Here is a 15,026-nt window from a genome sequence, read left to right on the forward strand (position 1 = left end):
TGACATGGCTCCAGCAATTCTAACCATGTGGGTTCTGTCCTTGAGCCAGTTTGCAACCTATTTAGTGACATAGGAGTTTATATTTAAGCTGGTGAGCTTATCTATAATGCCCAAGTGGGGTATTGTATCGAAGGCTTTTGCGAGGTCCAGGTAGGCTGTGTGGACCACCTTCCCTTCGTCAATGGCCTTGGTGACTGTTTCAAAGAAATCAACCAGGTTTAAGTGTCAGGATCTGCCCTTAACAAAGCCGAACTGGGTAGGATCCAGTGTCTGTAGGTCCCCAATATCTTTATTTATGAGGTCCATGATGATCCTTTCCATAGCTTTGCAGACCAAGCTAGTCAGGCTTATGGGGCGATAGTTTCCAGGATCCGTTGAGGCACCACCTTTGTGGAGAGGGACCACTGTTGCTGTATGCCACTCTTTGGGTACATATCCTGTAGTAAGGCTGAGATTGAACAGTAGTTTTATGTTTGGGTTTAGCTCTTCTTGGTTTTCATGTAGGATGCAGCCCGGGACACCGTCTGGTCCCATTGATGCTGTGTTTTTTGCTTTGGAGAGGGCGGCTCTTACCTGACCATCAGGGGGGGCAACACTCTGCTGGGATAGATATTTGCCCTTTTGGTGAGGGGGGGGGTTTGCGCTGAACCTGTCAGCTAGGATGTTGGCAATGTCTGTGGGTTCGGTGTATTTTTTGTCATTTTGGACTAATTCTGAGCATATCTGGGAATTCCCACCCAGGTTCCTAACATAACTAAAGAAAGCCTTGTGATTATCCTTAGTGTCCTGTGCAATTTTTCTCTCGAAGCTGGCCTTAGACAATTTTATGAGTGCCGTAGTTTTTGCTAATACTGATCAGAGATGCCTTCCTTTTGGGATTTTGCTCTATCATGTAGTAGCTTCCTCCTTCTATTGTATAGTTTGTTTATGGCTGGGGTCCACCAGACAGGACGCCTGCCTTTGGAGGATTGAGTCTTGGTTTTATTTGGGATTGCATGATCCATGCATTCCTGAAGGTGTTCATAGAATGTGTTTATTAAGGATTCTGCGGTCTGGGCCTTATTTTCCACAGGCCCGGGGGCTTTGAAGGATTCCACCTTGGTTTGAAGAGTGTAAAATTTGCTTTAGAGAAGTTTTTCACTGTGGTTTTCTAGGCAGGGGGTGGGGTCAGGATGTGAATATCCAGTGAGATTAGTTTATGGTCTGATCTTACCAGTGAGGGATACACTTCTGGTCTGGAGCATACAGCCCCCATGTTGGTGATAATCAGGTCCAGTATGTTTTCCCCTCTTGTGGGAGTGGTAACAAGTTGTTCCATAGCATTTGAGTTTATAAATTCTAGGAACCTTTGGGCTAGTGTATTGGAGCTAGAGTAATGCTCCCAGTCTATGTTTGGGTAGTTGAAGTCACCCAATATAATGGTGTTTGGAGAGACCTTCATATTTTCCAGTGTTCTCAGGAAGGCTGAGTGGGGTTCCTGGGTTTGGGAGGGTGGTCTGTAGCAGGCTATAAACTGGAAGGCAGTTTTACCCACTGTTAGTTGCACATGGATAGTCTCTAATGCTTCGTGCTGTGCCACCAACCTGGAGGTGTGGGTATCTTTGACGAATATTGATACTCCCCCTCCTTTTGTGGTTCAGTCCAAGTTTTGGGGCTTTCTTTAGGTATGAGGTATAACCTGGTAGTGCTGGGGTGCTCTCGGGAGCCTTGAACCAGGTTTCTGTTACTGCACAGATATCAATGTTCTCCATGCTAAGGAGAGTTTCTCTTGAGGTTTAGACTTCTGGCGTTGAGTAGCATTACTCTTAGTTTCTAATCCCTTGTGATACCTATGGAGGTGGGTTTGTCTTTTGAGCCTTGCCTAAAAAAAGGCACTATGTGGGGTGGCAAGAGCCTTTGCCAATATCCAAAAGCCCAGGGGTGACAGGTGCAAGCTGTCCCTAGCGAAGCATCGTGGCTTGTCGAGCATGTCATCCCAGGCTGACAGGCATTGGATCCGCTTCTGTTTGATAATGAACTGGGAAATCCTTCAAGTAGATAATACAATTCTTAAGAAAGTAAGCAATAAGCCCATGCTAGTTTATAAGAAAGATAGATCATTCAAAACATTACTGGAGAGTTCTAGGAAAAATTAACCAGTTAGTAACAGGCCCCTAGGAATGTTAAAGTGTGGCCTTTGCACACAATGCAAAACATTTTGGTTACTAGCAGTGTCACTATTAGAAATAAAGAATATTTTGTCACAGGGCATTATTGATGTGAGTCAAAAAATGCAGTGTATGGAGTTCTGTGTTCTACGTGTCCTGATTTTTACATAGGGAAAACCCAGAGGATGCTTAAAAATCGAATTTATGACCACATGTAAGACATACAAAAATCAAAGGCCACAAATGCCCTTTTCAGACATATACATGAAAATAAAGACCACAATTTTGCTTTTGTAGTTATGCAGCAACTAACAAAAAAGAAAAGGGGTTTTGTTATAGAATAGCATCTTAATAAATGTGAATTAAAATGGCAATGCAACATGTTTTCCAAGTGTGAATGATTCAATGGCTATTAATTCTGTTTTAAAGTTGAAATACTATGATGCTACACAGTTTATTGTTAATTTTATCTTTGTGTATGGTTTCACTTTGTAATTGGTTTTAATTGGTAGGTTGGGTCTAACATTGTATCATGTGATTTTACGAAGTATCATTAATAACAGATTTAGTTCTGAGGAAGTTCCATGTGATGTATGAAACAAAAGCGCCAAACGTGTTTTAATAAATTTTGAGTTTGGAACACTGTTGCCTCCTCTTGGTAACACAGAATTTTTCTGTTTGTATTCAGTGTGTTTCTGTGGAGTATTCAATTTTACCAGCATATCTAACTCACGCAGTGCCTGGAACAATCCCCATCTGGTCCCCATTACTGGTTGAAGAGTAAAAAAAATTAAAAAAAAGCTCACCGATCTTATCTGGTGCAAAAGCCAACTAGGCCCTGTTTCTGCTCTGTACCCCACTCTTGCTCCTCCTTCCATAGCTGAAAGTACAAAAATAAAGCTCCTTTTTTCCTTTAAACTGTAGCAAACTGATAGCTACATTTGTAAATTGTAGATGCCACAGTTTATACAATGCAGGGAGTGCTACAACACTTGAATTTAGCTTAAAAAAGAAAAAAAAGAAAAACAAAAGAAAAAACTTTTTTTTCATTTTAAACTGTAAAGAGCTGCTACAACATTTTTAGGAAGCAGTTGCTACAGCTAGAGCACATACAGCTCAGCTTTAATAGCAGGTGCAATAAAACCCTTTGACAGCTGGTATGCACTAATACTAAAGAGGGACTGGGATTGCCCGATCATGCCTTTTAACACTTTGTGCCCATGGCAGCTGCTCTGTTTGCCCCCACCGTTGCTATGCTGCTGCGACTTACTCCCTCTCCTCATGCACAAGGTACTGAGAGGTTTACCACCCACATATCGTTTGACTTTTTCTCATTAAGAAACTCCCTTCAATAGAAATCATATTCAGAAAGTTTTTATTCAAGCAGCCATAATGCATGTTATATTTGTAAATACAGACTTCATTAAAACTCATTCATGAAGAAAGCCAATTGGTCAGAAGTTTTTTTTTTCTTGGAGATAAGAAATGCAAGAATTTTGACATTATTCTTTGCATGAAATATGTAGTAATAAAAATAAACACAATTAAGCCCATCTATAAACCATTCCTGCATGGTCAAAACTGCTTAAGAAGGATTTCTGTTGTTGTTTTAAGACAAGAATATTTTTTCAAGAAGCTAAGAAAAACCAAATGCCTCAGAACTGAAGCAGTCTGGGAATAGACTGTCCTCAAGGCATAGTACATTGCTGATGAGGGCTTTATTATGTGCACAAAGGTTTGCTGGCATTAACATTTTACTGCATTTTGTCCATTCTGTACATTACTAAATATATCTTAAATACAGGCATTCATCACAAGACTAAACTCATCATCATCATCATCATCATTCTCTTACTGATGCAGAGAACTTTTCATCACAAGACTAAACTATTAACACTGATATGTATTTATATATAAGAAACATAAAAGTAGAACTTACATAAAGGTTTCTTTGTGATTTTGACATTCGGCAATGTGCCCACAGATCTCCTGTAAGCGATACGCCTAAAACAACATAGTAATTCATAACATTTGTTAGCATTAAATTCTAGAAACAAAACTCAGCAGTGTTGCCTAGACCATGAATCTACTCTTGCTATAGTAATTAAGAAATGTGATCATATTGTAGGGTGATTATTGTTCTGACTGTGGTTTAGTACCCAAAGAACATAACTCCGTGGAAAGATGGACATATAGCTGAAACACCCACTTTCGCAGATGGCTGATAACACAGACAGTGAGCTTCAGCATTACAAACTAACAATTAAGTTCAGATCTTGGCTAGGATAACTGATTCAAATATTCGACATACACAGTCCCCAAGATGTAAGTCTAGTATGAAAATGGTGTTGTTAATATGATCACAAAAAGACCACTTAGAAACTAAAGAAATCGTAAAAAACAGTATTTCAGAATTAACTATAACAGGGATGACCCCAAACAGCTTGCTGGTGGGCTACATGCAACAAACTATATTCTTGTTAACTATTTGTCTTGTACATAGACATTCCTTTCAGTTACTATCCCTTCCTGTTTCTTGTATTCAGAATATACTAAATATTTCATTAAAAAATGCTCAGTTGCATGGATGACTTAAGGACTGAATACATAAATAATTAAAAATAAAACAAATAAATAAATCATGTTGAAATGTTTGTGCACTGTCTCACAACATTTATTTATTGTATTCATTTATTTTCTATTTATGGACAGGGGAGTCTACCAACCCATTTCAGCCACAACCCTGGCTCAAAGAGCAGTTAACTGTACAATTAACTGTGGAGAAAATACAATAAAAGTTACATTATATGCATGAGCAGAGACTCACGCCATGGACATAAACTCGTATGATAAAATTACATTGGGTAATACAAATAAACATTACACAGTTACATTACATAAAAAAAGAATAAGGAAAACAAAACAAAAACAGAAATAAAAGAACAATAACATGAGCTAATGCAGTACACATGAGTCAGGATGTAGTGACATATGTGTCATATATACAAAGACTCCCAAGTAAAGAATAATCTATCTGCCAGTTCTCATATAGCCTTACATACTAAGTGAAAAATTCAGATTTTCTCTATCTTCACTTTCAGGCTTAGAAATATGCATTGTAATATGTGAGCCTTAATAAGAAACCTGTATTTCTGGTAGTATTACCTGTTTTTGGTTAGTATGCATTTTTGTACATGTACTACAAAGCTGCAAAATTTTCCTTTTATCAGAATAAAAAATCAACAAGCACGGTTTAAGAAATCACCTTACCTTTCCTGGAATTGCTTTGAAGGAATGAGTCCTGCCCTGAGGTTGTTTTCACCTACACGCTTTGCTTGCCACCAAGTTGGATCATCCTGGCTAACAACTTCTAGTACCTGACGTTTTTTAAATGGAAGTCCTGCTTCTTGACAAGGAATTGCCTTGTCCTCTGATGGGTTATAGTCAAATAGGGCTCTCATAAACACCTACAATAAGTGGCCAAAATGTTATGATTAACAAGTATTGTTACTAACATTTTTAGTCGCATTTTTATAGTAGCAAATTAGTTATGCTATGTGCTTTGATCATCAAAATGGATTGTCAAACAATTCTGTTTACTCTTTTGGCTGCTATGTTAAACATTGCTGTTTTCAAACATTCTGTCATCTTTTATAACATACTTATTATGTACCGTATAATACCTAACCTTTCTCCGTGATCTGTATCTAATCTTTACACTGTTTTGAGGGTTCACCAGTGTTTTCTTTGTTGCCAATCTTTAAATGTGAACTGAAAACTTTTCTACTGTTAGTTTGTCACTATTGTGACTAAACCACAATTGTTCTGCAGCAAAACACTAAAACGGAAATGTAAGAACGTTAAAAAGGTTGAATAAAACTCTGTTTTGCAAAACTATGAAATGCAAGAAAAATGTTGCATACACAGTAAATCATTCTAGATGTGCATGTGTAGTACATTGAAATAATCTAAATTGAAAATGCTGAAGGCTCTTATCTAGTTTCTTTGTGTATTATGATGAATTAGTGCATACAATTACCCAAGTGCAGTGTATACTGTTTTATAATCCTGCTACTAATATATCATGTAGCTTTGGCTGAGTTGCATGTTCTAATCGCAAGCTCCTGGATTAATTTGACACTTACCCTCCCCCTTTCAAATAATCACACTTCTGGCTTATTGAATATGCTGTTGTCAAGAACAGATGCTATACTTTATTACCATACTTACATAATTCCATTCAGCCTTTACCACCTTATTGAACTACAAACATTTTCCCTAGTCAAGGACCTTGTTTACAATTTACCATAAAATCCAGACATGTCCCTTTAGGCCACTTAGGCATGTTTTCATTTGGCAAGGATTTAAACCTTATAGGCCAGTGCTGTACCTGGCTCACAAACCACCGCCTTAACTCCCACTGGGCTCATGTGATAGCTTGGTTCCATGACCAAACTGTCCTGCGTCCTGTTGGTTGGTCTCCTTAGTGACAGGATCTACACTCCTCAACCAACTGACACTTCTGTAAATATAATTTCCTTGTATACACCCTATTATTGGTCTGCTTATCCTAAACCTTACATTTTGGGAAGCATTAAAAATGCCAGAGATACACTTTTTCATGTATTTAAATGTACTCTGGTGGTACATGGGATTACTCTATAATTTGTTATAAAATTAGCTATTACTATTCCCATGGAATGTCCTTGTTATATGCAACTGTTATGCGTTTCCTAGTTGAATACATAAGTGTTACAATGAGCTTATTAGCCTGCAGCCAATAAGGTATTTGCTTATGCTTAAAAACAGGTATATGGTAAAAATAAAAAAAGTGTGCTATGAAAGGAATACAGGTGACTACTTACTGGTAAGACCACCTTATACACCAGTTACAACAGAATGAGCATTTGCAATCATAACCAAACTAGCAACAAGTGCACTTGGACAACTGGATGGGGAACCAAAAATTCAGCCCTGATTTGGCACACCTGTCTCTAAAGAACACAGGCAGCCTGTAAAAGGTTCATCTCCCAGGCCATCTGCTTGTAAATGTTTCATCTCCTAAGTCCTGCTTATACCACCAAAGGTACCAGCAGTTTTCAGAGATTTGGGATGCATGGCTAGGCTGAAAAAGGCCCCAGTGGTCATTAGTCTAGTATACACCTATGAAGCTGTGAAGAACACTGGAACACAATACCTCAAAACATTAGGACTGACAATGCACTCAAAGCACTTAAAAAAAAAAATATGAAAAAGCACATCAAGAAAGACTGCGGATGTTATTGGTTTGACAATCATGGTTCACAGACACCCCACCCCTACTTGTTCTCACTTCACTTCTTCGTTTACTTACACAGCTGCTACAATCTATTTAATTTTAATGCCGTTATTATACAGATCTCTACTCAATACTGCATCATTTGCTTGCATATGTCTCCTTTTACAAATTTTATCGTGACCCTCATTTTACTTGTCTTCATTATACATGTGATTGCTCCTTAAAAGTGTCTTTCCCTATCGATACGTTCTCTGCTTTTTATCAAACTAATACTGTAATTATAGTACTGTAACTAACTTTTGTCCTCTTCACTGCTATATTATTCCTAACTAAACTATATTGTACATATCAGCCTTACATTTATATGATATTGTATATATGTATGTGCTTTACTGCATTGTTCACATCAGCCTTACCGATTGTATACTTTTTTTTTATTACAGTAATGGTGATTTAAGTCCATCTATATATCAACCAAAAATATTGTTAATGGAAATACCTTCTTAGCCTGGGTCATGCCTGAGTAAGGTCTTTGGACCAGTGTACTTACCTGTTTAAAAATGCATAAGTAACTACAAAAATAAATAAACTACAGTCCGTTATCAGTTTTCAAAGGTGCAGACATGACACAGTGAATATACTTTGTCTGCGATTAGAGCAGTAGTATTTCCAGACATGGAAACAATGGACATTAACTAGATGCATACTGTAATAATTAGTGATAATCACAAATATTCACACGTAGACAAAAGAACCAAAAAGTCTACATTATAGATGTTTATGAAAATACAGGTGATTCTGCTGCTTGGACAAGTATTGCTGTCTTACTCTGTACAAGCACCTGCCATGTAATGCAACCACTATTGATAGCATCTAGTCACCTGCCAATATACGGAACACAAATCTTCACTCACTCATATTTAGAAAGCCATATGCAATCAGTATAATTCTTCCTTGTACTGACTGCCATATAATTAACCTAGTTACTCTCAGAATGAGATATTTTTTAATACTGGAAATGGTAAGGTCATGTTGGCAGCATAGTTCTTATATTTTGAGATGCTCCACTGCCTGCAAACATCAAAACTGCAGAATCATAGACTCATAAAAATTCAAGGTAATTGAGTCTTGCAGCTATTTACACCTTGCCAGTACCACCCTTACCCAATACCCCCTGTCTTGTGGAAGGTTAGGTCAGCCAAGCCTGGGGTGAATTTGTGAGTACCCATTCAATCATCCCGGTCCTGTTTGAAAGAATAGTGCATCAAGCTACTTAGTTTGCAGGGGGAGTCAGTTCAATTCTCTTCTATCTCTCCATTTTGTTCTATTTATCTGTGGTTTAATATTTAGGTCCCTGATTCTGGTACTAGTGGGATTACATGATTTATGGTAATACAACAGGTCCAGAATCACAATCTCTCTAATAGCGTGGAAGGCCACAGACAGACCTCTCTCAGGAGTATAACAGATACTGAAAGGGACAAAGCTTCCAGTCTTTCTTGGCAGATTAGGGGTTTTAGGATGGTCAGCTTCTTAGACAGGAACCTCTGGGCTATTTCTAGTTGTTTGATATGTTCACTGAGGTACATCCTGAATGGGGCATTGTACTCAATAACTGGCCTAATCAATGCTGAATATAAGGGAACAATGACCCCTTTAGATTTGAATGACTTTGTCTTGGAAATTAGGTGCACATAATAATTGAACAATAGTATTACCGTCCTATATTCCAAGGTGCTTAACAGAATTGTCAGTTTGAAGTGGGGTGCTGTATTTTATATATGCTGTATGCCAGATGGATATGTCTATCAAGTGTGACAATGTTACTCTCTTTTTTTTTTTACATTTAATGTAAGCCCATATTTTAGTACAGCAGTTATATATATAAGTGTACTTTCTTGCTGATGGGTTTGGGTGTCAGAGGGAGACTTGACAATGACTACCAGTTTGCATTTGCTTGCAAACATAGTTAGCCAGAGACCTTAGTTCATGGTCTGGAGATCTGAAAAGTAAATGCGGAACAGAAGATAACCAGCACTGAGCCAGGGTGTGACAGCACTGGTCACCTTCATACTCTCTGATATGACAACTGCCACCAACACTGTGCGGCTTCTGTCCATCTTACTACATAATAATCTATTTTAAAGCACTAACCTTACTATGTTAGCATGGGGGATAGTGTCAAACACCCTGGCCATTTCAAGAAACATGATGTAGACAGCTGTGCTATTGTTGGTAACTTGTGTTACCTTCTTAAAGACTTTAACCAAATTCATTAGCAGAATCTAACCTTGGTAAAGCCAAACATCCATGGATCTAGTCTAATGAGAATTATTTTAAATAAAATAGGCTTACTATTCAAAATTCTTAGCACGTTTGAAAGGAATGTAAATTTCTTATTGCAAGCATGACTATAGCCAGCAGCCACTCAACTCGCTGTCAGTAATCTATACAATGCCAATGCTATATATCCAAACCACTGAATACAGTGTCCAGGCTATGTATCCAAATCACTGAATATGGTGCCAATGCTATGTATCCAAATCACTGAATATGGTGCCAATGCTACGTATTCAAATCACAGAATATGGTGCCAATGCTATGTACCAAATCACTGAATACGGTGCCAATGCTATGTATCCAAATCACTGAAACAGTGCCAATGCTATTTATCCAAATCACTGACTACAGCGCCAATGCTATTTATCCAAATCACTGAATAAAGTGCCAATGCTATGTATCCAAATCACTGAATACAGTGCCAATGCTATGTATGCAAATCACTGAATACAGTGCCAATGCTATGTATCCACATCACTGAATACAGTGCCAATGCTATGTATCCAAATCACTGAATACTGTGCCAATGCTATGTATCCAAATCACTGAATACAGTGCCAATGCTATGTATCCAGATCACCGAATACGATGCCAATGCTATGTATCCAAACCACTGAATAAGGTGTCAATGCTATGTATCCAAATCAATGAATACGGTGCCAATGCTATGTATCCAAATCATTGAAAACAGCGCCAATGCTATTTATCCAAATAATACGGTGCCAATGCTATGTATCCAAATCACTGAGTATGGTGCCAATGCTATGTATCCAAATCACTGAATACAGTGACAGTGATATGTATCCAAATCACTGAATACAGTACTAATGTTATGTATGCAAATCACCAAATACGGTACCAATGCTATGTATTCAAATCACCAAATACGGTGCCAATGCTATGTATCCAAATCACTGAATACAGTGACAATGCTATGTATCCAAATTACTGAACACAGTGCCAATGCTATGTACCAAATCACTGAATACTGTGCCAATGCTATGTATCCAAATCACTGAATACAGCAACAATGCTATGTATCCAAATTACTGAACACAGTGCCAATGCTATGTATCCAAATCATTGAATACAGTGCTAATGCTATTTATCCAAATAATACGGTGCCAATGCTATGTATCCAAATCACTGAGTATGGTGCCAATGCTATGTATCCAAATCACTGAATACAGTGACAGTGATATGTATCCAAATCACTGAATACAGTGTCAATGCTATGCATCTAAATCACTGAATACAGTGCCAATGCTATGTGTCCAAATCACTGAATACAGTGCTAATGGTATGTATCCAAATCACTGAATACAGTGCCAATGCTATGTATCCAAATCACTGAATACAGTGACAATGTTATGTATCCAAATCACTGAATATGGTGCCAATGCTATGTATCCAAATCACCGAATACAGTGCTAATGTTATGTATCCAAATCACCACATACGGTACCAATGCTATGTATTCAAATCACCAAATATGGTGCCACTGCTATGTATCCAAATCACTGAATACAGCGACAATGCTATGTATCCAAATTACTGAACACAGTGCCAATGCTATGTACCAAATCAATGAATACTGTGCCAATGCTATGTATCCAAATCACTGAATACAGTGCCAATGCTATGTATCCAGATCACCGAATATGATGCCAATGCTATGTATCCAAACCACCGAATAAGGTATCAATGCTATGTATCCAAATCAATGAATATGGTGCCAATGCTATGTATCCAAATCATTGAATACAGTGCTAATGCTATTTATCCAAATAATACGGTGCCAATGCTATGTATCCAAATCACTGAGTATGGTGCCAATGCTATGTATCCAAATCACTGAATACAGTGACAGTGATATGTATCCAAATCACTGAATACAGTGTCAATGCTATGCATCCAAATGACTGAATATAGTGCCAATGCTATGTATCCAAATCACTGAATACAGTGCTAATGGTATGTATCCAAATCACTGAATACAGTGCCAATGCTATGTATCCAAATCACTGAATATGGTGCCAATGCTATGTATCCAAATCACTGAATACAGTGCTAATGTTATGTATCCAAATCACCAAATACGGTACCAATGCTATGTATTCAAATCACCACATACGGAGCCACTGCTGTGTATCCAAATCACTGAATACAGCGACAATGCTATGTATCCAAATTACTGAACACAGTGCCAATGCTATGTACCAAATTACTGAATACTGTGCCAATGCTATATATTCAAATCACTGAATACAGTGCCAATGCTATTTATCCAAATCACTGAATACAGTGCCAATGTTATGTATCCAAATCATTGAATACAGTGCCAATGCTATGTATCTAAATCACTGAATATGGTGCCAATGCTATGTATCCAAATCAATGAATACGTTGCCAATGCTATGCATCCAAATCACTGAATAGAGTGCCAATGCTATGTATCCAAATCACTGAATACGGTGCCAATGCTATGTACCAAACCACTGAATACGGTGTCTAGGCTATGTATCCGAATCACTGAATACGGTGCCAATGCTATTTATACAAATCACTGAATAAAGTGCCAATGCTATGTATCCAAATCACTGAATACAGTGACAATGATATGTATCCAAATCACTAAATACGGCAACAATGCTATGTATCCAAATCACTGAATACAGTGCCAATGCTATGTATCCAAATAACTGAATACAGTGACAATGCTATGTATCCAAATCACTGAATATTGTGTCAGTGCTATGTATCCAAATCACTGAATATGGTGACAATGCTATGTATCCAAATCACTGAATACAGTGCCAATGCTATGTATCCAAATCACTGAATATGGTGACAATGCTCTGTATCCAAATCACTGAATACGGTGACAATGCTTTGTATCCAAATCACTGAATATGGTGAGAATACTATGTATCCAAATCACTGAATACGGTGCCAATGCTATGTATCCAAATCACTGAATAACACTTTCAGTGATTCCTGAGGCTGCTGTTTTCTAACTGTTCTCTGGCTGTGGAGTTAGAATATATAATTTGGTATGTGGGCCTCCCTCCAAATGGGGTGTGCAGGGGAATTCCTCCTGCAAAGAAATGAACTTGTCTGGCTATCACTGAAGGTTGTCTTCTGCAGTCTGGATTGTAGTATAAGTCCTCACTGAGATTATGGTTGGTAAATCGACATGAGCCCACTGCAGGGTAGGGGTTTGTTTCCATCCCCAGAAAAATAATGTAAAATATGGGAATTTTAAAAGACTGATAGTTAAAGGAAATAACAGCTAAACTGGAGCTCCACATTACGATTAGGAGTACTAAATCTGTGGTGGATCTTTAAATATGTTAATTTAGCATTTGAGATTCATGATGCGGGTTGTTTCCAGAGCTACAACATTTCTTGCTTGAAATCTTGTATATACTTTGCTTACTACAATTTGTTGAACAAATTTAGGAAGCTTCTGTAGGAAACTGTGAACATGTGCAGGGGTCCCAATTAATGGCAGTGGTTTGGGGCTTGATTAACAGCTAGTCTAATGTCAGAAACCGGAAGAATGAAAGCACAAGGTATTTGATAGCAGTGGCTTATTCCAACATGATGCTGCCACGGTAGGTATTCGATAGCAGTGTGTTATGCCAACATGATACTGCCAGGGTAGGTGTTTGATAGCAGTGTCTTATGCCAACATGATGCTGCCAGGGTAGGTATTTGATAGCAGAGTGTTATGCCAACATGATGCTGCCAGAGTAGGTATTTCATAGCAGTGAGATATGTCAACAGGATGCTGCCACAGTAGGAATTTGATAGCAGTGTGTTATGTCAACATGATGCTGCCACGGTAGGTATTTGATAGCAGTGACTTATGCCAGCATGATGTTGCCACTGTAGGTATCTGAAAGCAGTGTGTTATGCCAACATGATGCTGCCATGGTAGGTAGTTGATAGCAGTGTCTTATACCAACATGATGCTGCCACGGTATGTATTTGACATCAGTGTATTACGCCAACATAATGCTACAATGGTAGATATTTGATAGCAGTGTCTTGCGCCAAAATGCTGCCACGGTAGGTATTTGATGGCAGTGGCTTATGCCAATATCATGCTGCCACAATAGGTATTTGATAGCAATGTGTTATGCCAACATGATGCTGCCATGGTAGGTAATTGATAGCAGTGGCTTATGCCAACATGATGCTGCCATGGTGGCTTATGCCAACATGATGCTGCCATGGCAGGTATTTCATAGCAGTGGCTTATGCCAACATGATGCTGCCAAAGTAGGCATTTGATAGCACTATGCTATGCCAACATGATGCTGCCAAAATAAGTATTTGATAGCAGTGTGTTATGCCAACATGATGCTGCAATGGTAGGTATTTGATAGCAGTGGCTTATGCCACCATGATGCTGCCAGGGTAGGAATTTGATAGGAGTGTGTTATGCTAACATGATGTTGCCACAGTAGGTTTTTGAGAGCAGTGTATGCCAACCTGATGCCACAAGGGTAGGTATTTGACAGCTTTGTGTTATGCTACAATGATGCTGTCATGGTAGGTATTTGATAGCAGTGTCTTATGCCAACATGATGCTGCCACGGTAGGTATTTGATAGCAGTTGCTTATTCCAACATGATGCTGCCATGGTAGGTATTTGACAGCAGTGGGTTATGTCAACATTATGGTGCCATGGTAGGTATTTGATAGCAGTGTCTTATACCAACATGATGCTGCCAGTGTAGGTATTTGTAAGCAGTGTGTTATGCCAACATGATGTTGCCACGGTAAGTATTTGATAGCAGTGGCTTATTTCAAAATGATGCTGCCACAGTAGGTATTTGATAGCAGTGTGTTATGCCAACATGATGGTGCCATAGTAGGTATTTGACAGCAGTGGCTTATGCCAACATGATGCTGCCAGGGTAGATATTGAAAGCACTGTGTTATGCCAACATGATGCTGCCTGGGAGGTATTTGATAGCAGTGTCTTATGCCAACATGATGATGACAGGGTAGGTATTTGATAGCAGTGTCTTATGCCAACATGATGCTGCCATAGTAGGTATTTGATAGCAGTGACGTATGCCAACACGATGTTGCCACAGTAGGTATTTGATAGCAGGGTCTTATGCCTGCACAATGCTGCCACAGTTGGTATATGATAGTGTCTTATACCAACATGATGCTGCCATGGTAGGCATTTGATGGCAGTGTCTCATGCCAACATGATGCTGCACGGAAAGGTATGTGATAGC

The 15,026-nt window shown here is 38.6% G+C and overlaps 1 protein-coding gene across 2 annotated transcripts in view; it reads right to left on the reverse strand.

The window, feature by feature from the left end:
• Positions 1-15,026, reverse strand: part of MPP3 (MAGUK p55 scaffold protein 3) — a 1,051,423-nt gene that overhangs the window by 347,250 nt on the left and 689,147 nt on the right. For both annotated transcript variants that reach the window (XM_044055336.1, XM_044055335.1), the window contains exons 10-11: positions 5,418-5,614; positions 4,087-4,151 (exon numbers count right to left, since the gene is read on the reverse strand). In XM_044055336.1, coding sequence (XP_043911271.1) covers positions 4,087-4,151; positions 5,418-5,614 — 262 coding nt within the window. The remainder of the gene's footprint in view (positions 1-4,086; positions 4,152-5,417; positions 5,615-15,026) is intronic.

The sequence above is a fragment of the Protopterus annectens genome, chromosome 13.part0 (genome assembly GCF_019279795.1).
Source record: "Protopterus annectens isolate FY-2018-M chromosome 13.part0, PAN1.0, whole genome shotgun sequence".
Classification (NCBI taxonomy): domain Eukaryota; kingdom Metazoa; phylum Chordata; order Ceratodontiformes; family Protopteridae; genus Protopterus; species Protopterus annectens.